This window comes from Gobius niger (assembly GCF_951799975.1).
Source record: "Gobius niger genome assembly, chromosome: 16".
Taxonomy (NCBI): Eukaryota; Metazoa; Chordata; class Actinopteri; order Gobiiformes; family Gobiidae; genus Gobius; species Gobius niger.
This window is the reverse complement of record NC_136867.1, coordinates 14,529,010-14,556,017: the sequence shown is the minus strand read 5'-3', so window position 1 is coordinate 14,556,017 and position 27,008 is coordinate 14,529,010. Positions and strand designations below refer to the sequence as shown.

At 42.4% G+C, this 27,008-nt stretch overlaps 1 protein-coding gene across 4 annotated transcripts in view; it reads right to left on the bottom strand.

Annotated features, from left to right (window-relative positions):
- Window positions 1–27,008, bottom strand: part of sobpa (sine oculis binding protein homolog a) — a 28,202-nt gene extending 1,194 nt beyond the window's left edge. Inside the window, exons 1-7 of one of the 4 annotated variants that reach the window (XM_079573017.1) lie at window positions 26,179–27,008; window positions 18,733–18,850; window positions 18,274–18,486; window positions 14,197–14,348; window positions 13,945–13,968; window positions 6,445–6,546; window positions 354–2,289 (exon numbers count right to left, since the gene is read on the bottom strand). In XM_079573017.1, coding sequence (XP_079429143.1) covers window positions 355–2,289; window positions 6,445–6,546; window positions 13,945–13,968; window positions 14,197–14,348; window positions 18,274–18,486; window positions 18,733–18,850; window positions 26,179–26,274 — 2,640 coding nt within the window. In that variant the 5' untranslated portion in view covers window positions 26,275–27,008 and the 3' untranslated portion in view covers window position 354. The remainder of the gene's footprint in view (window positions 1–353; window positions 2,290–6,444; window positions 6,547–13,944; window positions 13,969–14,196; window positions 14,349–18,273; window positions 18,487–18,732; window positions 18,851–26,178) is intronic. The other 3 variants (XM_079573019.1, XM_079573018.1, XM_079573020.1) reach the window with 3 other exon arrangements.

Sequence of the window (27,008 nt, the reverse complement as noted above, 5' to 3'; positions counted from 1 at the left end):
GTATAGTAGTTATACGTTTGTCGTTCCATTATTTCCATCACTGACAATTCTCATTAGAAGCACTTGTTACCAACATTAATTGCTCCTGAGTGAGATTTAATCTAATAGTTAAGGATGACACAATTATTTGTGTTCATACTGTGAATGCCTAGACATAATTAAGTTTCTGTCTCTGCTCTGACGCATATTATCTATCAGTCCTAGTAAATAAAAGTTATTTTCATGGGCAGTACCATATTGGGACCATGAGTGATTCATCGGTGTCCTGGTTTTCAATGTTTGGTGACACGTGTACTGCATGAGTGCACAAATATGTTGAATACTTAAATATTATATTAGCATCCAAGTCTCACCTCATTTGTTTTGATTGCGGATTCGCAGGCACCTTCTCTTGAGTGGAGGCTCGAGCTCAGGGCTGCCAGAGCCAGACAGGGGAGCACTGATAGAGCAAGAGAGGAAGGCTGTTTTGTCCGTGCCAGTCTTTGGCACAGGCTGGATGACCACACAGCCTCCAGTGGAGAGCAGAGGGAGGGAGTACGCATGCTCCCCCTCGTCCAGATTAGAGTCTTGGTCCGCTTTACCATCCTTTAGATTTGAGTCCTCCACTGGTCCAGGCCTCTTACCTGGCTCCCACTCTGCCACTGAGCAGTTGTTCTCCTTTAGTGCGTCCCGTTCCAGCTCTCCATTGGCTGGTGCTGAGTGTCCCTCTGAGGTGGCAGGGTGCAGAACGGGATGCCTCCCTGTCCCATTGACTATCACATTACAGAGTGCAGCAGGACCGCTTTGATCCTGACTCCGGGTGGGTTGTGGGCTAAGGTTAGAAATATAAGAGTTCTGCTGGCTCACTGGTGGATTAGTGTGGTGGGGGCTGAAGTTTGAAGAGGGAGGGGCTGATGAATCCAGTGTGTGCAATTGAGTGCCTCCCTCATCTCTTGAAGCTTTATGTACCAGCTCAGAGGCGCCTCCTTGTGCCCAGTCCAGACTCTTTGCCTCTTTACATTGTCCCTCAGCTGGTGGAGATCTGGACTCCTCTTTGACTTGAAACCCAACTATTGCACCACAGTGAGCAATATGCTGCTTCTGGCCCAGAGTCAGATCAATCACTCCCTCCAGTGATTTGGAGCTCTCTCCATTGATACAGGGGGTCCCTGAATTGTCCTCTGTCTTCACAGATAAGTCCCTTTTAGACGTCCTGGTCCTCTCTGAAGAGGAGCATCCGGGAGAGTGTTCAGCCCCAGACTGGTCGTCTCTGTCCCCGCCATTGGCCCCCACAGTGTGTCCCCCTGAAGAGGAGGTTTCTGTGGAATGTGGCCTGGATTGGACATGTCCGCTGCTTTCGGGCTGGTCCCTGGGGCTCTTGGGGTTCAGAGGAATGGGTATGGGAATAGGGATGGGAACCGGTAAAGGTACTATGACTGGATATGGAACTAATAGAGTGGGCGGGGGCACCAGAGGGGCCAAAGATGGTACTCCAAAGTTCATCATGGGAGGTAGTGGGATTGGACCATTGTGCATCATGTTGAGGGGAGGAAAAGGGGGGAGCCCAGACATAGGAATGCCCGGGTGAGGGGGCATCATGCCCGAGTTGGGATTTGAACCGTGATGGACATGTGGAGACAGTAGTGGTCTGTGCATGGGGCTGGATGTAGGGCCCAGGGTCCTGGAGGGAGGGGGACCAATCCCAGGGATAGACAGAGGGCTGTTGGGTCCTCCAGGGTGAGAGGTGCGCAGGAATGGGGGCCGCATCTGCTGCATCATTTGATGCTCCATAAAAAGAGGCAGTGGCATGGGGCCGCGGGGGGTCATAACCATAGGGGGGCTACCTGAAGGCACCCCCACAGGTGGATGCAGAGAAGGGACAGGTGGTGGGGCGAGGGTGGGGCTCTCGTGTGGCCTGGGAGTGGGGATTTTAGCAGAGGAGGAGGATGGAGAACAGACTGCACTGCTGTCTGAAGGAGAGGTGACAGAGGAGGTGGTAGTGCCCAGAACTGAAGAGCTGGATGGGCCTGCAGGTGATGGAGCTTTTCTCCTCAGGTCGGTCAGAGGTGAGCCCCAGGACTCTGGGGTAAGCAGCTGCATACCTCCCCCACAGTCTGCCTTACTGTCCCCCATTGAAGGGTGTCCCGGGTTACACAGTCCCCCGGGCAATGCAGCCTGTGTCTCTTTGTAGAATATGTCCATCTTGTATTGGTTGAGACATTTGGCACTGCAGAACTGCAGCCTCCGCTCTCCGGCTCCGAAATCCAGATACTCCTTTGTGTGGCGAATGTGTTTGCACCAGTCGCACACCTGCAACACACAGAAAACTGCATCAGCATCGTCAAACAGAGCAATAAACTCTCACATTCTGTTACAACAATAAGCTGTACACCATCTGGACAAATAGAACCGGAGAGGAGATTTACCCTGTGCTTTTAATGTGAAATGTAGGTGAATTATACAAAGTCTTCCAGACCTCTTTAGTGAAGCTTTTTCTGCATGCACTTTTGAAATTGTTCAATGGTTATCACCACAAAAAAAATAATGTCTCTCATAAATACTTTCAGAGGGAAAAGGACACTGCAGCATGACCATAATAATTGCAAAAAAATTCCTTATAGATAGTACATTTGTGCACAATTTCGTTGGGAAAACCAAACTCCAGAACTTCCATCTACTACACGGTGGAGTTGTGTAAAACATTTTCCTTTTGAAAAGTCGTCCCTCCTCTTTGCAGCGGTATTACATCAACATTAAACAGCTTTTCAGCACAAAAAGAGAAGATTTTTCTTGTGGAAGTAAATGAATGTGACCCTGGTGCAGTAGATAGCAGTGGGCGCAGCCTGAACACGGCGTTGGCTCGTCAGGCCACACACAGCTCCCTCACTCAGCGCAGGAGGAGTGGCAGGCCCTCGCTACACATAATTAAGGCATTAATCAGTTGTCAGACCCCTCAACGACATCCATCCATCACACAGACCCTTGAGCCCCCCCGCAGAATCTTAATGAGTCCAGGGATGCAACCATAAGGTGGAGACAACATTTTTGCACACAGCGTGGTTGGATTATTTCGCCCAAAGACCACAGTGTTACTAACTTCCAGTGGTGCACAACACACTCATATTTCCTTTACTAAAAGTACGGACACATAAACAAAACATGACTCAAGTAAAAGCAAAAGTAACACATGGAAATTTTACCTTTAAAAGTACTCACTTTCAATTTCTACATTTCATTTTTTAGATGTTTCTGACCAGAACTACTTTTAGATTCACTCACTGTGTTTTAAAAATGCAGTGGAGACGAAAGTACAGATCTAAAAGGCAGTGAAATATTTATTACAAAATAACATTAAAAAGTCCCAAAATTTTGCTTAATTAAGTACTCGACAGAGAGGATTAGGTTTTCACTTATGTTGGTTTGTTAGTTTGTCAAAACACAACACTGTGGGATTTGGTAAGATTTTACAAGCTGGTCAAGGGTCAAGAATGATATGATTTGAATTGTTTCTTTGTGTGAGACATGTGTAATCTAAAGATTAAGATTATGGTTATTTATACTATTACTTTTGTAGTCTGGAGAGGAAATTCAATAGAAAAAAAATGCTGAAATGTCTAATATTTTTAGGTTTTTTTTAATTATTCTATCATTGCAGCGAGAATATAAAGGAGAAGGAGTGCATAAAAGTGTTTGATTGGAACAGCAGAGGAATTTTTGTAACCCACTCAGCTATTTTTTGGGGTAGAAAATACTAACCAAGATACTAACTCTTCTGTCACCTTTATTTTAAGAAGGCCACTAAGGTGAGATTTGAGGTGAGATGTCGCAGTGCCTTCCAACCACAAGGGGTCAGTGACGGGTGAAATGGTGAATTGCCATATGGTATTGAGATGTCCCCAGTAGGGCAGGTTGTTTAAAAATAATTTTATTGTAATTGCGGCTTTTGACCATTTTTATCAGACATTAGGAACACACTTTTCTTAACTGAACTACAGTTGTAGAAAAACTGTAACTGCACCATTTCCCTCTCCGTACAACTTTTAATTGCCAAGAAAATGACACTGATGCAGAGATTAAATATGAATATTGAATTGTTGCAATGAAATTCCATGAACTGAATTTGATCAAAAGAATGTCTGATGGCGGCACAAGACAAAATCTAAAACGTTAGCACGACAGACAACCACAAAGTCTAGGCTGGTGCTCAGATGTCCATGCCTTCAGTCCTACACTTTGAACTGCCCATTTAGTCCTGGCTCGAGGTGATGGAGGAAACGTCTCTTGCAAGTTGAGTTGGATTGCGACAGACCCAGGATTTTTTCAGTAATAAACTTTTCTCAACAGAAAGGCAAGACGGAGAGCCCTTAAAAACTTTGTGTGCGGCGTAATATTTGACTGCGTGTTTCACTAATGGAGTTGTGCGTTCTCTCGCACTTTCCTCCCCACTATACCGCTCACAGATGTTTGCAGTTCACTGTAATTATGGTCATTTATTCTCATCGTCGTCACCGAGCCGGCAGTGTTGTGGTGTAGTGTAACTGTTTGCTTTACTGCAATTAGAAAGATTCTAAACAAGAGCAGTCACCTCAGGACAGGATGATATCTTGTTTTAAGCCATCTCTAAAGTGATGATAATAACAAAACAAAACAAAAAAATGAAGAAATCAAATCTACCAGAGCTAAACTACTAACTACAATTGTGACTGTCCAGACGAGTCCCTACAAGAGAACTAGCCCTTACCCTTTCTACAACAGTGGTTCATAAAATAAAAAATTGAAATGATATGATCATGAAAAACTAAGTCGAGGGTTATAAGGTGGAGGTTGTTAGTAAATGAAGAGGCTTAAGCGGAGAGAGCGCAGGACGGAGCAGCTCAGTGCGTCCCTCTGTTCAGGTCGATATATGAGTCTTTTGACACTTCTCAGATTGCTGCCATAAAAACACGAGGATTAAAGCGATGAAAACTGAACCAGGCAGGGGCTCGAACTGAACGGGCACTTTAGGTTTGACTCCCAACAATCTCCCCGGAGTTTGAAAGAAACTGCTCGACGCTGCAGTAGCATGGCATCCTTTCTGAAACAATCGACAGGGAGATAAACAAGGAGTTGTAATGTAAAGCTCACCTCAAGTGAAGATTAGTTAGCATCTTTTTCGTGGTACCACATTTTTATCACTTAACGTGTTCTTTGCCACTAATTGAGATTGAGAGTTTTAATCACATGTATATTTCACCCTATCCGACTCCTCAAAAGCACTAGAACAGACGTTAAATATTGGCAGTGGCAGCAGATCTGGAGTGCACCTTATCTGAGCGCGCCATTGCAGTCCGTCAGGCTGATGTGACACCAAAGGCCCTTCTCAGTGTGCAGGTGAATGTCAAGTGCACTGTATTTCAGCGCTCGCACAGAGGAAGGTGTTCTGTTGAAGTGGACCTGAGGGAGAGCGGAGGTGTGTGCTTACCTCTCACATGCATCAGTTATTTAGAGCGCCGTTTATTTTCTGATTGGCCGCATGAACCGCGCATATTTCCTTGTGTAGAGAGTTAGAAACCAGCATTATTGTTTTACCTTATTATGTTTATGTATGGAAGTAAATAATTGCCTTTTGGACAGTGTTGTTCTACATGGGGGGGATCACAAAAAGTTTATGTGAATAGAAGCATTAATAGTTTTGATGTGCTATATGCAGGGGATGTTGGAAATGTGTACACACTCTGAATGAAAGCAGGTTTTCAGTCGTTATCCATCATCATAGAGTCTTTAAAATATCGTCAACGGAACTGGGTTGGTTAATTTGAGGACAATTTACTTGTATCTTCAGAAGTTTCTAATCTCACTTGTAGTAAAAATGTTAGACCAATTCAGCACACAATCTAGAGGTCTATCTAAACAAGGGTTATCACTTTGAGGGGTCTATCTAAACAGGGGTTAGATAGACTCCAGTTTAGATAGGGGACTGTCTAGAGGAGTTGGCCACTCCTTTAAACTGCTGGGAGGAGTGGCCAACTCTGACCAGTCCTCCCAGGAGTTTAAATAGACCTCAAGTTTCTGTCTTACATTTTGATCTCAAGAGCGAGAAGAAGCTTCTGAAGATAGGAGCGAAACGTCCTCAACTGAACCAACCCAGTTTAGCTTATGATATTGTAAAATCTCTACTACGATAAATGCTCAACAAGTTATTTGACACGGGTCACTAATTAGTGTGAGCAATAGAAACAGAAAAGGATGATACTATATGGGAAACAGATGTTGGAAAAACAAATGCATAAAAAGGTATGAAAGGGTGTCGGAAACAGATTAGAAAAGAAGGTGCTTTTTGTCTTGTCCAGTTATGAATTGTTATATCACTGCCAGATACAAAAGAAAAAGAGAAAGGCGTGGCAATGAAAACATAAAAGCACAAAAAGAAGCAAAGGCATTAAGCTTGCAGTCAGTGATTTGGTGTTAGATGGTTTGGGTCCTTACAAGCACATCGCTGTTTGTCTTGAAGACTAGCCTGGGCGTGTCCTGAGCAAAGCTGTGCTGCTGCGGGATTTTCCCACCGAGGCCGTCCACATCTCGCGAGGCCTGAGAAAGGGAGAAATAATGGGCGCCTTTTTACGGATGGACAAAATAAACAGAGGCAAAACTTAAGAAACAACAGTGATGAACTGAATGGTGACAGCAAAACGGGTGAACAAAGCAATCAACCAAAATCATGTGAGGGGTGAGTGTGTGTGTACATGCTGGACATTCAGTGACAATGCTGCTAAACGCGTCGCTTTAGGCAGGAATGAACGCCTAGAACCTTTGAGTAAGACCACTGCGAAACCCTCAGAGCCTGTCAGTAACTGGTAATTCCCAACATCACCAGCAGCAGTCTCCAGAGAGTTTCCCTCAGTACTGTAGCATTGGTTCAAAGTTTTACACGTTCATGGGCGCAAAATCAGTGTGTGTTTGCAGCCCATCAATTTTAAACTCAGCAAAATGATTGGCGTCAATAAATAACTGAATAAACATTATAAATGCTTTGGAGATTTAATATTGCTACTAATTTATGAATCATTATGCGCATTGCTCATTTGTGGATGAGCCCTGGCTATACTGTCATTATGAGACATTACACAAATTCAAAACATAAAGTACAAACGTGTTGCTTTTTTAAGAAATATGCTACATCTATCGAGTATTTCCATAATCTCTCTGCAGCATTTGCTAAGCCTTCTTTTTCTGGCTCAATTTCAAATGTATTCATCAAATGCCTTCATAGCTATATAATAAAGTCCCCAGTGTGTTGTAATTGCGTTACCATTTTACAGCGCTGGATGGGAGCCACTTGCTTATCAGAAGATAAATTATCTAAAGCACAATTCAAGATTGGGTTCTATTTTATCTTGCAATAAAATGTGGGTTTATCACAAAATATGAGGGCGCATTAGGCTGTCCCGGTACTATATTTAGGGGCCGTAAAACTCCCCTTGAGCAGGAGAAGAAACTATTAATCTATAGTGTGTATTAACTGTATTATTAACTGCTGCAGTTTTTTTCTTTTTTTTTTCAGGGACAGCAATAGTACTCATCCTGTCGTCGTTTCCTTCTGAGAGTCAAGTACATGGTGTGATGATGTGACTAGTTAGTGGTCAGAGGGAAGGCTAAAGTCACTACCATGAGAGTGGCTGAGCGGAAAGAATGTGTCAAACTGCATAAACGTCATCTATGTGTCTTTAAAAGCACGATATGAGACCAAAGCATTGCAGGTTTCAGCGTTTATCAACTCGCGACTCACTTTCACTTAATTAGGACAAGCTGTGAACCAAATATCTATTTTAATTTAGATCAAAACATTTTGCAGTTTGACCCTGTTACAGAATATAATATCAAAATGCAGTATTTCTATAGTTCTGTATATTGATTATCCAAAACTAACAAAACTTTTGGTAACGCTTTATATTAAGGTGTGCTCATTAAGTATAAATAAGGTATTAAAAAGCATTAATAATATGCTTGTAAAGTTTTAACACACTGTGTATTATACTTTTATCTGTTAACATACTAATAGGCCATTAATAATACGCTTATTCATAGCCAACCCTTAACCTAATCCTGACCTTAACCCTTACCCTAACCCCAAAATGATTACTAATGCTTATTAATACTTATTGAGCACCCCTTAATCTAAAGCGATACTAAACTTTATATAAACAGACATTAATGCGAAGGAGTGCTAACCACTGATATTGGTCCCACGAATGGTATATTGACACTCCAGAGCTACATCTATGCCAGAGAGTACAACATTTGTAGAAGTTGTACTACAATTTAGCACAAAAAAGTACTTTTGACCCTGCTCAGTTTTAACATTGTCACTAAAGCATAGTGTTACAGGGTCATGGTTATTCAGCAGCTGACGAGAGGCTTAGCTAGACAAATTAATCTTTCCTCCACACACTCTGACATCGCTCTTAACTAGACACATTCCTGCACCTGTAGTCCCGCGCATGCATGTGGGCAGGCATTTGAGGACAGTCTCACCCACATGAACTACCACTGTGCCATTATTCTGTTTCCAGTTTGCGCTCTGACCCTCTGGCCCGCTGCCAGCTCATTTGCATATTGCACTAATGAGCTGTTGGCAGTGTGAATGAGGCAGACGCAGGGAGCCACACACAGATGAAGGAAGCAGATTAAAATAGACGGATGCCTGTATAGATACAGTAGTGTTTGGGGAGAAAAATGCTAAAAATAGTACGTCAATTGCCATTTTGTTTTGTATGATCACTGTTGATTTGTGTGTTTTGGCATAGTTCCTGCGTCATGCCAGACTACTTTTTTTTTTTTTTTTTTTCTAAGAGCGTGAAAGCAGGACACCAGGAGCGGCACATCCCCTCTGTGTGTCCCCTCTGGCGACACCACTCTCCTGGGGGGATGTCCCACCAGCTGCCACTGTGCCTGCATCCATCTGGGCAGACATACATGTCCAGGTGTGCTAGCCTGTCACCTGCCAAAAGAGCTGCCTTCTGCAAAGAAAAGACACTCCAGGCTCAAGCGTTTCATATCCAAAAACAAACATGGAAATCCTGAAAGGAAGGTGCCATCTTGGAGCTGGCAATATCACAGAAGCGGAGTCGCATTCCCACAAAGAGACGAGAAACTTACTTAAATGCAGTAATTTTACAACTATCTTCTTTTTTGGGGCAATTTTTTGGACATTCTTTCATCCAAACTTCAGCGAAAATGCAGAGGATAAACTCAAAACCTGACCCCTCGCTCACACCTCCTTATTAGTATATACTGTGTTGTGTCAAAGTCTTTTATCATTGTTGTGGCGCCTGGACGGCACAAAATAAAATTTCACTGCATGTTATACTGTACTGCGTATATGTGTGTTACCAGCTGACCAAAAAGAATTCAACTGTTTCAAATTTTTACTGAATATTGATATGCGCACACACGCTCTCACACACACGCACACACATATATACACCTAAATGAGGTCCTAAAGCAAAATGTTCTTAATGGAGACAGAGCCACCAAAACCCCCTTTTTAAGGCCTTGGATTTGATATTAAGCACTAACTTTTGATTTCAGCTGAACTTAAATACCCCAATATCCTACCTTAAAATTGAGGTTATTACAGTGAAGGAATTATCTAGTGCATTTGCTATGAAAGAAAAATTATTTAGCCAAAACGGGTTTTCATTTTCATAGAAACTGAAGCTGATCGATGGAGCTCTGTGGCATATCCAGCACCTGGCATGATAATTGTGCATTGGCAAACTGCAGTGGGCCTTCAAAATGATGGAAAAGCACAGTCATGACCACGCACTAGACATACCACATTTTGAATAGTTAGTCCAGGACCAGTTCATCACAGCTACAACAAGTTAAGAATATGCCACAAAGCCGGGTAGAGTTGGTGTACAAGACTTTTACAATAGCAACACCTAGTTAGTGTAAGTTACTTTGGTCTTTATTTGAGCTGAATGGCTGGCAGCTACGAGATAATCACCTTCCTCTGTGTGCCCTCAAGCTGTGTCAGGCAGGCCTCAAGGCTTACTCATACCGGGACGCCTCCGATCGCACAACGCACACACAACTTTTGACTTCCACACACTCCAATTCTCCCATTCTGGGCATGCACACGAGTCTTCCTTGGCAGCTGATGGAGATGCAAAAAGTAAATTGCGCAGTGCCGGGGAGCGTCAGGGTTGTAACGCTGTAGTTGAAATATGTGTGTATGTGTGTTTTTGACATTTCTGGGGCTGACATGAAGCGGCACTCTGCCCCCTCGCGCCTGGGGGGAGCTCCCGGGGAAAGACACTGATGGAGGTCTGGGGGTCTCCAGGGGGGGAATTTCATGGTGTGAACAAAAAGCTTTGCACCGCGACCTGTAAAACATAAGCTGCAGTCTGCTTAACGCGCTCACTGCCTTTTGTGAATATTATGGAGGAGGAAGGTGCATTTGCATGTGTCTCTATTTTTGTAGTCTGTAGACATGTGGCTCTGTGGCATCATTGCTGGTGTATATATAGGCTTCTGCAATTAAAGCTCAGGAGATTTTTTTGAAATCATTCATTATTGATTTTTTTTGGGTGAAGACTGAATTTGAAATGTAGTGCTTGGTTTAGTTGCAGGTCGAGTTTAGTAATCAGTTGTTTGTTTGACACAGACCATAAAAGAGGTTATATCATAAGGACAGTGCCACACACTGTGGGCAAAACGTATCCTCCATAGATTTAAATGGGGCATTAAGGTTTTCTCAAAATAACACATTTTCCTCACACACTATGGGACAACATCTCCACTCAAAGTAACACCTATTGTTCAGAAGATTTGTATCTACTGTATATTTGTGGCTGGCTATATCTATTGTTTCCCACAATACTGTATATATCGCATTACCATCTATTTGACAAAAATCCCTTTTTAATATTTTCAATAGGTAACAGCATATTCGCCAAGGTTAAAGGAACAGGCCACCGTTTTTTCATACTGAGATATGTTCTTACTTGAGCTTAGACGAGTTGATTCGTGCCTGTCTGGTCTTTGTGTGTGCCCTCAGTCACGCAAAACGACCAAAGATGTTGTAAGCATTTGGCCTCTCCTAGCATATTCCTATGGCTCCAAACGGGGTGAAGCTAGAAGCGACCAAGCTCTTCCACGGGCACGCACAAAGACCAGTCAGGTACGCATCAGCTCGTCTAAGCTCAAGTAAGAACATATCACAGTATGGAAAAATGGTGGCCTGTTCCTTTAAGCTCTGTTTTTGTCTCCTTTGTCTTTTAGTTCTAGTTATTGTCATGCTCCATTACACCTTGAAACCTATGCTGTCCACGGTTGTAGTTACGATAAACTGCATAAGAGTCACTGCTCGACATCTCATTATTGGACATATTGCAGCAACAACAGCCTGCATTTCATCACGTCTCACCCTCACGACTCGGTATTTATTTTGCTTCCCGCGTCCTTTCAATCCCACCCTTAGTGTTTTTTTGGACAGGTTGTTTCCACGTTCATCCTCCTAACCTGTGCCGCTCTGCTGCCACGCTTCACATTCACGCAATTCATCACCCCTAATTGCCTAAGTTCATCTTGGCACTGTGTCCTACGTGTGTTTATCTATGTTTGCGTGGGCGTATAGGAGAGACAGTGGAGCCGGATTCTAAATACCTGAAGTCAAAAGCCAAATTGCATTAATCCATGACAAAAACAGTCACACTTTGCCATCAGTTGCTATCTCTCCACGCAAGCTGTCTCCATCCGAAAAACGGGCAAAATGAGGTCGCGAGTCGTTGCAAATTACAAAAAAGGCCAAGCAGTGCGTCTGAATCGATAGTGGACAGTGGATGAAACACTGAAGGGCTTATGGATCACTTTTGATTTTCCAGAGAAGTATTGTGATTAGATTTGATTTGTTTTAAAATTAATATTCAGTCCACAGAGCATATTATAAACATGACGTCTGAATTATAAATAGCTAGGATCACTTGCCTTGTTTACTGGTTAGCAACTAAGACGATATATTTTGTTGTTTACAGATGACATTATTAACACAATCATCTTTGCAATTTCCTTATTTTGATCATTTAACGTGCGATGACTGCTAAAACTAGCAACACTAGAAATGTAATAATCTGCTAAGGCTTACAGCATTCAGTAAACAGGCAAAAGGCGATTAGCCCTAGTTAAGCTATCAGTCATCTTTCACTCTATCTGGTGGGACAGAGTTATGCGGATATGTGAAAAAGCGAGTCACCCAAGGAGGGGATCAAGTTTCACGGATGAGGCAGCTGAAGATATTTCATGCAACATGATGCCAAAGCCCACCCCCCTGCCTCATGATCCTCTCCCCTCTGCCCCACTATGTCAACGTACATGCTAATAACAGTTTTTTTTTTTTTTTCTGTTTGGATAAAGGAAGGCTGCAGGCCCTGTTGTTGTGGCCAAGCTTGTGGGTGCATGAGAAAGGAAACATGTGGGTATCGCTTACACAAATGGCCTGCATGAATGTGCGCGCGCCAGACAAAATACAGAATCCGAGCCGTTGCCTGCGTTACTGAGGTTGTGTGTTGTTGCATTGTGCTGACGGATGGAGAGCATGTCCGCCATGTACGAGGAGAAAACTATAAGTGGATGAGCCTGTGAAATCTGATGTAAATGTAAAATACAGTTATCGCTTAAGTATTTGGACATGACAGAGTGTTACATCTATTTACCAGCAGTGATCCGACAGCTACCTCAATTGTTCCAAGGCTCTTTTCTCTCCTTATTTATATTGTTTTGATCAATGTTTATATATTTATAGTAGGACGCCTTAAAATCGATCCTGTTTCCCTTCAAGTGCAACATTGCTAAAATTCCAGATGTATCTCCTCATTGTCATTATTTCAAAACTATTTTTGTGTGCTCCAGATTTGAACTATACTGTACGTAGTATATAATACAATACTTCTACACAACAGTTTCTTGATATTCAGTTCATTAAAAAAAAAATTTCCTGAGCATCTCGTAACTTGCATGATGGACCTCCAGTAATGCCTATGGCTACAGATCTTATTGGCAAAAAGTTTATGCATGCATGAGTAGATTTATACTGGGATAACGTTTCAGTCAATACAAGACGTCTATTCGAGGCCGTCACTCAAAACTCACACACTATTATTTATGTTTTAACATTTATCTGTCATCGCCAATGCCAAAGATTTACAGGGAATACACTAGTGCCTGTTATACTAAAACAAAGTGTCCATTACAGAAAATGAGAAGACTGTCTCTGGTATGGTCTTAAAATACAGTTAAAAATGAATGCTTTAAAGTGACTGAGTCAAGTGGTCTGCCTAATTAAATGTAATTTCAATCTACACAGGATGCCATGTAGCATGCTGTTACTAATCTGTACTTGTACTAATACTGTATAATTAAGTAATGATGATCATTTCTTTATGTTAAAAGCAATTATGTCTAATACATGTGCTTAAAGGTTGTGCTGCACGAGATGAAAAATAATGTGAAATTTGATAAATGACAATATTATAGCATTATTATGAAACCATTTCAATACGTTTTATATTAAATATTATTCTTTTCAAATTGTGTCAAAACCCTTGAAAAATACTAAACATGGACCAAAACAAGGCTCAAATGGAACTTAATTAGAGAAACATGATATCCGTCTGTGTAATTTGGTCATAACACATGCCACAGTACTAGTTGTGCCAGCCCCAAGTCTGCATAAATGGGGAATCTTCTTAACATCTAGTACAATACAATGGGATGAAACATACACAGCCTGGTAGACATATTTAATTGAGTTTTCATGCTTTAAAAGGTGCCAAAAAAAAACATAATAATTGATATAAAAAAGAAGAGTCTCTAAGTGCACCCTGTCTTTCTGTCTATCGCTTTGTGCTTAAAACGTGATTATGCCTTGAATGAAAAGCTGACTCCGGGACAGACAAGCAGGACAGTAAAACACAGCATACTCACGATGTAATTCTTTATATATCCCGGCTTTGGTACAAGAGAGAGAAAGAATTGTTTAACTGCAGTCGTCTGACAGAAATGACAGTATAATAACAAGTGTGGCAAATGTGTGTTTTTGTGCCGCGATCCCTTTTCAATTTACAAGTGTTTTGGAGAGGGGGACTTTTTAGTAATTATAACCAGGGGGACTGTCACTTTATTTGCATTGTGATGTTGAAGTGTCTTATTCATTGCAGGGATTTGTGGTTTTCTTACCTTGTTCCTCTTGAAATAGGCGCGGCGGCAGGCGGCGAAGCACTTCTCGCTGCAGAAGCTCTTCAGCTCGCTGCCCATGCTGAGCGAGTAGCGTTTGACCCCGACCTTCTGGCACCAGGCGCACATGATTTGGACATTGGAGGCATCGTCGTCTGAAAAAAATGAAAAATAAAAAAGTGTATGGAAATTTTAGTTTTGCTCTGCCTTTCATCTTCGGACACAGGCTTGGAGCACAGTACAAGGATTAGTCACAAGCCATGCTGGTATTTAGATTTCAATGCTTAAGAGTCTATTCACCAAAATGGCAAACAAGGTGCTTTTATTTCACAGAGGGGAAAACGACTGGAATTTTTAATTAACACCAATGCATTCTATAATAAGCGCACGTGACCTTGTGGCTCAAACGCGGATAACTTTGATTGTCCGAGCGGGAGCACAAACCAAGTAAGAATGGCATCTGTTAAATTAGAGGCTAAGGTATGCGCGCTCCACATGAATGCAACAAATGGAGGCATTAGCGAGGGGTCAGATGACATGAACCTTGCTAATTCAGATTGGCCTGGTGAAATGTACTTTGTGTTTGAGCCACAAAACCTCTGCGGTGCAATAAAAATGTACATTGGCTTGACTCATCTTAATAGGCATCATTATACTGGAGAACATTATGTATTAGTAGAATATGTCCGCTTCATGCCTAAAGCAAAGAAAATGAATACATTATTTCATATACACCACAAGAGAGATCTGACCTCATACGCAAAGGAAATATGAAGGAATCTATGTTAATGGGATTCGCCGGAACTATTTTCAATATCAAAGTTCAGCAAGGAAAATCTGGCCATTGTGTGAAGAGGCATTTAACCCAATTTAATTTTGGAAAGGCTTGGATCTGCAAGGGCAAGCAACAAATTCAATACGCCATCTTTTATCCCTGATGGATGTGATTGACAGGCGGATGCACGATCAAATCAAAACAAACATGGCAGCTTTTGCAGGTAAAAGCTGCACAGAGGACTTGGAAACTGCCAAATCAACTAACAAAGCACAAACCACTGAGGCTACAAAGTTTGGTTTGAACGATACAGGGTTATTTAAGAGGAAATGTCTATTCATGATGAAAATGATTAGCTGTGAAGAGGGTTTCAGCAGGGGCATCTGCGTTCAAAAAGAAACAAGACGTGGCTGACCGGCAAGGTTGATATTTATGGGCTTCAACCTCTCACCGCCCTGCCTGAACTGAACGCATTTCCTCCAGAATCAACTCAACGCGACGAAAATGAGGACGAAAACGTGACGAAAAATGTGACGAAAATACGACAAAAACACTAGGAAAAAAGGCTTGGAAAAACAAACAAAAAATAACAAAAAACGACGAAAACATGACAAAGAACAAACAAAAACGCTATAAAAGCGCGATGACAATGTGACAACAAAGTTAAGATCTTTGCTTTAATCAGTAAAGCACTTTGCACAAGAACCTTGTATGAAAAGCGCTCAATAAATAAAGTTTTGATTGATTGATTGATTGATTGATTTAAATTAGGCATTATACTGTTGCTCTCCAGTCAAGAAGCTTTTAGATTTGGGTAATGCCAAACTGGAGAAAATGCGCTCGGTTCAGGCTCGGTAAGAGGATAAGCTTTACAACACATAAGTGGCTGAAGCAAAATCGCATAAAAAGGAACATCCTCCATCATCGTGTGTTTGCATCCTGCTCAGATCCACAATGCCTCTATCTACATCTCGTGTGGGATTATGGTCTTACAGTAAATTAATTGTCCCGACGGATCTGCGGACCATTGTAATCAATATGCTGTTGTTTAACTCCCAACTGAATCTTTGTAGCCGCTGTGTTTGTGTGGTCAGCGCGGGCAGCAAATGATTTCCAACAGACCCAGGGTGCCACTGGAGTGTCTCGTCTGTGGTGAACGGTGATGAGCTGTGGGCTTTTAGTGGCGTTGCAATAAGAGAGATCCTTCGAGATTTCCTGCGCTATCCCCCAATTATCACATTATGAGCTGGTGCTGGTGTGAGGGCTCACCCCGGCTCACCTCCTTATCATACCCCGGCCTCGTTCAGATTAATGGATCCACAGCGCGGCCCCATTTTAAGTATGAACTAACTCGCAATTAAGGGAACAACTCTCCGAGGTCCTAAAATTCACATTATAAAGCCTGCATGCATATTTCATGTCCTCTGCTCCCAGTCTCATTCAGCCAGTCCACTGAATGAAATCATATGTATCACTTTATAAGAAATGAAAAACGTATGGGACATGTTTTGCCATTTTAAGTGAATAACAGGAACGGAAATTGATTTCTCCCAAGGTAATTGGCTTGAAATCAAAACACAAATAAGATATGTGTTAGAGAAGAGACGATTGTGTGAGGATAGATGAAAAATACTGTCTTACGCAGGGGGAAGTTTATTAGCCATCGGTGCGGGAACCGGAGACATGAACTCGAGACATTGCAGCCAGCCTAACCATTCAAGTCTGTCCATACTTCCACATGAAGAGAGATAAATACCCTCAGTTGAGCCTCATACTGATATGCAAGCCAAAACATTCAGTGCCCCAGAGCAAGTGTGAGAGCCACAGTTAAAACTATATGATAAATTGCGATTTAATTTTATTCTCTAACAATATCAATAGATGTCTAAACTATCCTGCTTCCTGACACCTCATCAAGCCTGTCTTCAAACATCTGCATGTTGGGGGAAATCAACACTAATTATGCCACTGACACACAAAATACTTCCGTCAACCATACCTGCACCTCACAACCTCCTTTGTGGATTTTGTGCATGATGGAGGCATGAATAATTCAGCTTATGTTGGATCAAGGAGGACGTCGACTGGGTGGAGGTGGCGCATGGTGCTGGGTCTGTGCCTGGTTTTAAGTGGGACCGCACCATCTGTTTCCCCGCCTCACAAGGGCCAGTGGGGACTGCTCTCCGGCGATGCCAAACCGAGGTGTACCAACCTCACCATGCACCATGGAAAGGCATAATGAGTGCACATCCTGGCCGGGGGATGCAGACTCTCCCCTCAGAGAGTCTGTGTGGGAATACTGACACTGGGCAGGTGCGATACACAAGGTGTACAGCAGGTAGCACGCTCATTAGCCGTCTATTTTGGGTGGATGTAGAGAGAGACTTCCACATTAACACCAGCTAAAAGGTTCTTTAAATAAGTAAGCTGGTCTTTAATCTGTATAAGCAGAACAGCTGTGAATAGAAGAGTGGTGGAATGTAGCCTAATACGTGAAACTTAGTTATTTTTAATAGACTCACAGGCATATATCCCTTAAAGATGGATTATGTAACTTTTTAACCCAAATTTTCATCCTGGTGGCCTGTATCAATTGTTTTTGAGGTTTCTCACAGGCTGCCCCGAGTGGCATTCAGGATGGGTCCTATGCAGAGAATTAATTTCCCTACGGGGATTAATAAAGTAATAACTTAACTTAACTTAAGGGTGCATTATGCAACTTTTTATGTGGAAAAAAAAAGCTTGACATTTGTTTGTAATTTACCTTGTAGTGACCAAGTGGCTGTATGAGGGGTCAGCATGGTGCCTTTACTTTTGATCAAGATCAATTTACTGTCGATCCATGATCAATTGTTTTGTAGGTTTTCTGGTGCGCGGTTCCGTCAGCAGTGAAAACCTCCCCATAAATTGATCCTGAAGCGTCCTCCAGACCACCGTGATAGAAAGTAAAGGCTCCATGCTAACCACTCATACAGCCGCTGGGTCACTACAAGGTCAAATACACACAAATATAAACTTGTTTTTTTCACATAAAAAGTTGCATAATGCACCTTTAACTTAATATTTCATCCAGAAAACCTAATAAAAACCCTGAAAACAATTAGAGGCCACCGGGATGGATGATCATAATTTAACCCATTTAAAGAGGACAAATAATTCAATAACTAATAGTAATAACTTAACAATAGTGTAGAAATACTCTTTCACTCCACGTGACAGCTGTGTTTTCTTCAAGAGCAGGCGAGCAGGAAATCTCATCCTCCAAACCTTGCTGTTCGTTTTCATACGTAACCGTGGTGTCCTACCTGTTTGGGGTTTGATGAGTGGGGGAGGGACCATGGGCATGATGATGGGCAGGCTGCTGTGCTCCTTGGGGCCTGAGGCGGAGGAGGACGTTGCCATGGAGCCCTCTAGTCCGTTCCTGTTGGCGGATTGGGAGTGGGAACTGTTGGCGCCTCCATCAGGAGAGCATTCACCACCGCCCTCCGAGGAACAGGGGTATTTTGGCAATGAGTTTTCTGAATTGGAAGAGATTGAGCAAAATTAAATGAAAATTAAAATGCAGTGACACAGCACAATAAGACACAGCTGAGCAACAGAATATGAGGAACTTTTACTACATGTTTTTAAACGGTAATTTCTTTTACTAGCATTCCTGGTATATATCTTAATTCTAATTTCAACATTTGATAACATATGCATCACAGCAGTATAAGATTAACATTTGAGGATGATGTGCTATAATAAACAGAGAAGCGTTGTACCTTTGAGTACAGAGATGTGCTGTGGCGTCTCGATGTCCAGTTGGTCTGAATCTCGCAGCTCCACCTTGTCATAGCCATACCAGCCCAGCAGCTCATTCATGGTGTTCTCAGCAAAACTCTGCAACAAACATTATACAACAAACCAAAGCGTCATCATTAAAGCATGCTTTAGGTATAGACAAAGAATCTCTCCAAATACTCCACATAATAGAAATAAAGGCCAGCACAGCAGCACTCTTTGTCTGATCTGAGAGGCAACGTCGGGCCTGCGTAGTACCATGATTGGTGCGGTAAGCTTAGGGTGGCTCAGTGGCAGACCACCAATTATAAGGCTGCCGATTTAATTTCAGTTCTGGCCAAAGCATTTTGTCATAGTGTTTTTGGGCAAGATGGCTGACATGCGTTGAAGTGTGTGAATGAGAGGGCGACCGTGAACGAATAAAGGAATAAACGATAAAGGATGCAAACTAGCTCATGGCCACAATCTGCGAGGCATGTATGCGTCTCGGGTGTTCATTAAAATGACCTGTCCTCTGACCAAATTGATTTAATAATAATAATAAAGAAGGCCAAAAAGAAATACCAAAGATCATGTTGGATATTACAAAAAACAAACAAGAAATTAACCAAAATACATTTTATAAGGTTATGTTAGAAGCCCATTACTTTCAAAAAGCATCTGCATCATGCAAATAAGTGAGGGAAAGCAGCACTTCGGCTATAATGACCAGAGATGTAAGGGCTGCGGTGAAGTAACAACACGTGGAAATGGAAACACATCAGCTGCATTAGAGAAGGGGGGACTCACTTCACATAAAGCATCCGTTCCATAAAGCATAACCCTCATCCTTGCGGCGCAGTCTGAACCCAGCTCTAAACGCACCAGGTGGACTGATTTAGCTTTAAGTAAACGTGCTTGTCAATTGACACACAACAACAGCTTGCCGAGTCATATTACCGGCCCACAAGGACAAGCGCTTTCCCTGTGCAGTAATGTACGGTACAGTGTTGCCGTGGAGATGACCCACCTCGGCTTCCCATTGGCTGGTTTGTTTTGCGTCGACTTTGAAAGAAACACTTATTCATTTATTCCACATTTTCAAAAACAGCAGTCTCTCTCTCCATGACTTAAGCCACTGTTCTTTAAACTTGTTTGTGGCACATCTGACATCTTGAGCTCAGACTTCGACACTAACTTTAAATGCCTCCATTTTATTTAATGTTTGGTATACTATGGGAAACGCTTAAATGGCTGCTTGTTTATGCATAAATGCCCAGTAACTTTGAAAGGCCGAAGTGAGATGCAAAGGGCAGCTCGTCTCAAGTGGAAAACATGCCGTGCTTGAACACACTCGTCCAAAATATGTTTACATTTTCAGTAGCTAGTTTTCATTCAGGATGTGATATCATAGTAACTGTTTTGAGCTGTGAGGGCGGCCAGCCAAAATGTGCCACGCTCGAGCATCGGGTTTTGCTTGAACAGGGACAGTTTAGGGATTGGAATTTTTGTGTCGTTGACCGTATGTCATAAAAGTAGCAGCCACTGTAGCTGTAGTAGTACTAGTAGGAGTTGGTGACTTCTGCAGTACACCAGCCTGAAAATGTCTCATAAGCACATCAGTCGCCCACTCAGTCTGTTCCATGGAGCCCCAGTGAGTTTTTGATGTATGTTTGTATAGGTTTTTTTTTGCATGTAGCTACTTTAAAGGGACTATATACAGAGTTTAAAAATGTTAAAAGTATGTATTTTCCTCCCCCTACATGTTCCAGCAATGTCCTAATATGTAGAATGAGCCCAGAACTGTTCACCACAACTGCCTCTAAATCCTGCACTGTCACTCAAAAAGTTGTTAATTTCGGTTGTTAATTTTGGTCTTTAAGATCGTGCCATCATGCACGAGCTTAAAGGGGCTAGACGCAAGTTAGCCATTTTATACTCACTACTGTCACCTCAGGTCATATGTGTAACTGCACCTTCTATATTAAGCTCGTGCATGACGGCACTTCGGACCCGAAGTAACACCTTTTTTAGTGACAGTGCAGGATTTTAGAGGCAGTTGTGGTGAACAGGTCTGGACTCATTCTACACATAAGGACATTGTTGGAAAATGTAGGGGGAGGAAAATACAACATTTTTAACATTTTTAAACTCCCAATAGTCCCTTTAATATAGAAATTGCAGTTGCATGTAAGACCTGAGGGGGCAGTAGTGAGTATAAAATGACCAACTTGGATGTAGTCCCTTTAAGATCTTTTTTCTCAGTGTGATACAATGGACAAGATTTTTTTTTTTTTAAAGCTCCTACATTACAAAGAAACCGGATTGTTATTCTATACTAAATTGATCAGATAAAACACAGAGAATAACTTAAAGAAAAATCAATACACTATACATTTAGCTGAGGAGCAGCTTTAAATGTCCTCCCACATAAATAAAATGAATGTGTCTGTGGCAATCAAGGTTCAAAACAAACACCCACTTATCCAACCGAAGTATCTCTTTGCACATTTGAGACAGTACGGCACAGCTCAGGATATTGTATCTTGCGACATCAGCACATTGCCCAAACACTTTGGAAAGAGATCACTGATGGTGAAATCATGTGGTATAAGATTTCTTTTTTTCTTTTTCTTTTTTTTTGCATGTCTGGTATACTTTTGTGTACATTTCTCCCCTTTTCCTTTGCATCCTCTTCCATCACACCAACCTAACGCATTAATCCCCACCTTGGTGTACACATCTGACTTTTTGTACAAAGCTTCTAACATGAGCAGTCACTCTCATCAATTTGAATGCTATTAATCTTCATCATAAAAAGACGACATCTACAGCTTGGGGACCTCCTGTCTTCTTCAGTACCATGATCATAAAATAATACAGCACTGGCAAAATACCGTGGGCCTGTAAATAAACAGTTACTCATTCAGGTGGTGTTACACAGTTATCATTGAAGCAAACAAAAGGAAGTTTGCACAAATGTACTTTCTGTGATCTCAACCCCTGATAAACAAAGAGTTGTGTCAGGAAGAACACATTCAAATGCCAAGTCACCATTCAAATCACTGCAGACTGCACAGATAATTTGCTGTGATGACCTGCAGAAAGGAACAGCTAAGTAAACGAGCATTTCTGTTTTTCTTCCCCTCTGTTTTAATATTATATAGAGTTAAATGGTAATGAGGCTGGCTTATGTTTGCAGTAGTAACGTGTGCTTAAACGCTGCTGAGTGACAGAAGAGCCCCGGGGTCCCTGGAAGTGAGATTTAGTAGCACTTCCTGAGCGCGGCTAAAGTTAGTTTCACAGAGAGATGTTCTGAACCACTCTGACACCCACAGAGACAAGCAATTATCACACTAACCATGATCCAGACATTTTAAAGTTCTCCCTGCCATGTCTAAAAGTTTACCGTTCTGTCAAGTTGCTTAAACAGACAAACTTAGGGGAGCCATGACCTGTGCCCAAGAGCAGAGAGGTCATGGTAAATAAAAGTAACCCAAATGAGTACTTTAATATAGAAATATTGATATACTTTTATTATAGGCCTGTATAAGACAAAAGAATACATTGACTAAAATAACAGGAAGGATGCTTGGTGCCAGGTTGTATCGTGTATGCTAATTCACACCTGTGGTTCCTGGACAGGTTGATATAAAAAATTAACAATTTACAATTTGGTAAATTTGAAACATAGACCATGCAAACACATACCTGCATTACAGCCTATAATATGTCAGGTACTGCTGCTCTAACGAGAAGTAATAATAATAATAATGGCTTGGTATTGCACTTTACAAGTCTGTATTACCAAGTTTCTTAAAGTGCTACAATGTAGTCATTATTCATTCACGCCATACTCGTGGCTACTATTGTAGCCACAGCTGCCCTGAGGTAAACTGCAAGGCAACCATCTGGGAAGCACGAGAGCTAACCACTGTACCACCGTGCGCCTGAGAAGATAAACAATACAACAGCTTCTACTATTACTATTGGTATCCTGCTGTTATACTGCCGTTAGAACTGTTATTGGCCTCCGGCTTCTGTTGTTACTTTTACTACAACTTTTCACACCAAAAGAAACTTTTAAAAAGTACTATTACACAAAGTCACTCTCTGTAAAAGTCTAAAAATCTGTGTCTGCATGTCGTTAAAATGCAAAATAAACCGCTGACTCTATAAAACAGGGTTCTATATGTTTATGGAGCTTGCTTGAAGAAGTCCTTAAGAAGTCGGATGTATCTAAAGCTGAGACAAAAACACAGCTCCCCTCTGTGCCACACTGTCCTCTGTGTCACCTATACCACAGAAGAAAGTGGGAGTATTATTAAGAGAGTAACCTAATCCTGCCTGGCCCATCATCAAAGTGCCACTGCCAACTTTGGCTCTGCTTTAGTTACTGAGGAAGAGGCGTCAGAGGTGCAGAGACAGCTACAAACGCAACACTGGCTACCCGGGCTTTTCATCTGGCCATTCACACAAATCACTTTATATTTTTGTTCACCTCAAAAGGTATCAGAGGCTTGTAACTGAACCAAAGGTCAACTGAATTGCGCCTAAGAATACATTCGCACTTATAATAGCATGCAACAACATTGTTTAATAGCCAGCTATGGTTTTGTAAGGTTTTACATTGCTTTTGAGACAGATGCCCTTCTAAACAACCCTCACTATCACTGACTTGGAAGAGCAAGCTAACTTATTACTTAGTTTGTCAATAACGTGCGTCTTCTGTCAGGTGCAGGTGACAAGTGACAACTTTTGGCCGTTAGGCAGAGCACATCTTTGCAGTGGCCAAGACCCACGGTCAGACCGAACACAGACTTTCTCTCACCTTGTATGGGTAAAATAGAATTGCACCCATTGCATGTCTTTGGATGATGGTAAGATCATGCAAGATCACATAGAAAGGACAGCACAGGGGAGATGTAACTTTAAGAAGAATGACTGTGAGTTGATCTGGTAATCAAACCCATAATATACTTTGGGGACGGCAACTGGAAGGTCATTAGGAAAGTACAAGTGATTTAACAATGCGTCGATATGTAAAACCTCCTGAACCTAAACATCAAACTGTTTCAAAGCAACAGTGGTAGTGGCGCTCTATTATTCAAACCCCATAAGAAGATGAGTTGACTGTACTTTTGTGTGACTCATAAACCCCAGCCGTATCATGTCCGCAGTTGTAGAAATGGTCGTAGTCCCCTCTCTGATTCTGAAGGGTAAACAAGCTTTAAGTGTAACTCCAGCTGGCTCTACAGCTGCTAATGATGAAAATACACGGACAGAGATGCCTGTTGTTCCCTGCAGTCAGAGCCCACACGCCGCCAGGGCTGTGGTAATGATGATGGTGGAAACTGGATCGCTTGTGGCCAGAAACCAGAGCAGGTCACAGAACACCGTGATAAAATTCCCCAATCCACACGCCAACTTTCCCTTCGCCTTCCCTCCATCCTCCCGCTCTCCTCCGCCTTTCCACTAGTCTCTCTCTCCTCTGCTTTCATTCCCCTTCACTTTCCTTGATATTTGATCCAGCGCACACACTCGGGTTACAGTTTTTTACAGCTTAACCAGCCCACTGCTGTATACATTCCTTTCTCCCTGTTCCTGAGACCACTGTGCAGCCTCCTGTGTGCCCACTGCTCCTATCCTGATTACTCACCGCGGCTACTCTTACAGGACTCACTTTAGACGGGTTTGTGCTATATGACAACTAACAAGGGTGCATTGTGTATCTGAGAAACTTTGCCTTGCTCTTTAGTTTGAAATATTGAAGATGCAACATTGAATTTTAGAGCAAACTTGATATCCAGGTTGTTACATTGATTCAACCTTCTGAAGGCTGCTGCTATTAAACACTGTCTGTAGATACGCACCAAACACCAAACCACATCTTTTGAATGTAACTTCACCTAATGCGATTTGTAGATCAACTTTAACCTTGTTGAAAGAAGATTATGAACAATCTTCAGAAGTTGGGCAATTCACTTAAACATTCTTAATTTTATAAAATTCCCTTTTCCACTTAAACCTATTTGAATTCAAATGTGCAATTGGTAGCTATAAATTCAGTGAAATTTGCAATGCTAATACAAAATAAAATATTGGGGATACGGAATCCATGCATTTTAACATAACTCACTTAAAAGAAACAAACTGATACTGAATTAAGTCGGCCATTATTCTGTTCTACACAGTACAAGATTGATTTACAGATACATTTGATATTACCATATTATATTATATTAACTATTTGCTTTTACTTCCTCCAGTCCATATAGAATAACTACAGGCAAATGAATGGAGCTTAATTTCTTCACCCTCTTGTGTTCCCCCGGGACCAGACATTTGGAGTGTCTTCACAACACATTATATATTACCCCCAATGGGCATATGTTCACTTACATTAAAAGATAATCAGGAAGAGTTCTTGTTAAAACACATGTTTTGACAACATAGTAGAGCAACACATGAACGGCTGATTGGTAGTTTGGATGCCTAAGTACAAAAGCTCTCATTTCGACAAAGGTTGCCTCTGGACTCAGAGAATGCCTGCACCTTAACTTCTACATTAAACAGATTTTATGCAAATATAATGATAATAACTTTTCGCATAGCGAGCACTAACAATGAATGTAAATTTGGTAAGTAACATACTCAGACATGAACAGTGTCTGATCGGAATCCCTCAAAATGTGTACAAACAATGAGGGTACAGAGACAAAGCGCTCGCAGCAGCAGCCTCGCGCTCAAATGCCACTAGTTTCTGAAATCAGACACACCAAACCCTGTTCATACGTCCATATCCGCAGGAGAAATTAAAAGCACAAGAATTAAACAGCGCTCGTTGAAAACAACGGAAGACAATGTGCTCGTGTCGTGTGCGTAAAGCTGACAGACGCACATCTGGACTGAGCCTCTGGGCAGCTGCGTAACAGACACAAACACAGGCACGCATTTCCACAAAGCATCACGCGCAGACGAGTGTTCCTCAATTGATTTTGACTAATTATGGATTAGCTGCTAGTCATGTGCCGCTACGATTGTATTTATAGTATTGCTGTAGTACGAGCGATGTTGACGCCTTCACTGACGCACAGGATTTTCCACAAGGCGATCGTCCTCTGGGCAAGCCAAAAGACGCTTCAACGGAGAAATCGAGGCACAACGCATCAGAAAGGCACACGGGCATCTCCGTTGATTCAAAACTTACTACAGGAGCAGTGAATGGGTGCCGCATCCATTGTGCAAGGTGGCGCTGGCAGTGCGCGCAGCCGGCCCTGGCACAGCACTTAACTTATTGTAACCATGCGATCCAAGTTGGACAATCATCCAGTCAATTACATTTGAGAGTATCCTAAATTTCCATGGAGGTTTCAACACGCGAGCTCTAACCACTGCCTCCACGCGCCCCTGTGCACATGCAGCTGGACTAGCCCCTTTGGGTTTACCTTCATCTCCTCGTTTATTTCCCTTTTCACCGGGTGAGCTGGTTTTCGGCTGCGCTTATTTTCCGGAGGTCTGCCCTCTTTTTCCATCTCTGCCATGTTTTCTCTCTGATACTTCTTCTGTCAATATTTGCGGTGAGGAGGGACGGGAGGAGGAGGGTAACAGAAGCAGCAGCTGTTTACAGTCGCCAGACAGCGGGGATCTCGCAGCGTTTAAGCGGCCCATGTGACGTTGGTGATGCCGCCGAGGGCTCGCGGTGCCCGGCCAAGTCAGCCATCTTCTGCCCGTCTCCTCCTCCACGGTCCGTGCGCCAGTGGTGAGCCGCCGCTGTGAGTCAAAGGAGAGAGGTTGAGTGAGGGGAGAAAACGAGACAGGGGGAGGGGCGTCCGATGAAACATTATATGACGCGTTGATGTTCAGAGGTTGGCGATTTCTTCTCGCTTTCCCATCCAGTGCAATCAGTGCAGTCACTTCCACTTTGCAGCTCCCCCATGGGCTCCCACAGTTGGAGCAGCAAACAGGTGCCCCTATCATCAGCCGGACACACCGCGTCCAACAGCGGACCTATAGAAAAACAAACTAGCTTTTACGCACAAGTTCAGGGCCGACTGTAAACAGAGCAGCCTCAAGGGATGACCCCCGGAATGACTGGAGCGTTCAAGGACCAATAACAGACAGAGGACTTGCATATAATCTTAACCTATGGTCAACACAAGGTCATGAGGTCTTCAAAGCAGTAACAGAACTTTAACTTTAGATCAAACTTCATTATTCTAAAGACAAAACTAATTAACGACAATAAATGTCCAAATGCAACATTATTGAATAACTC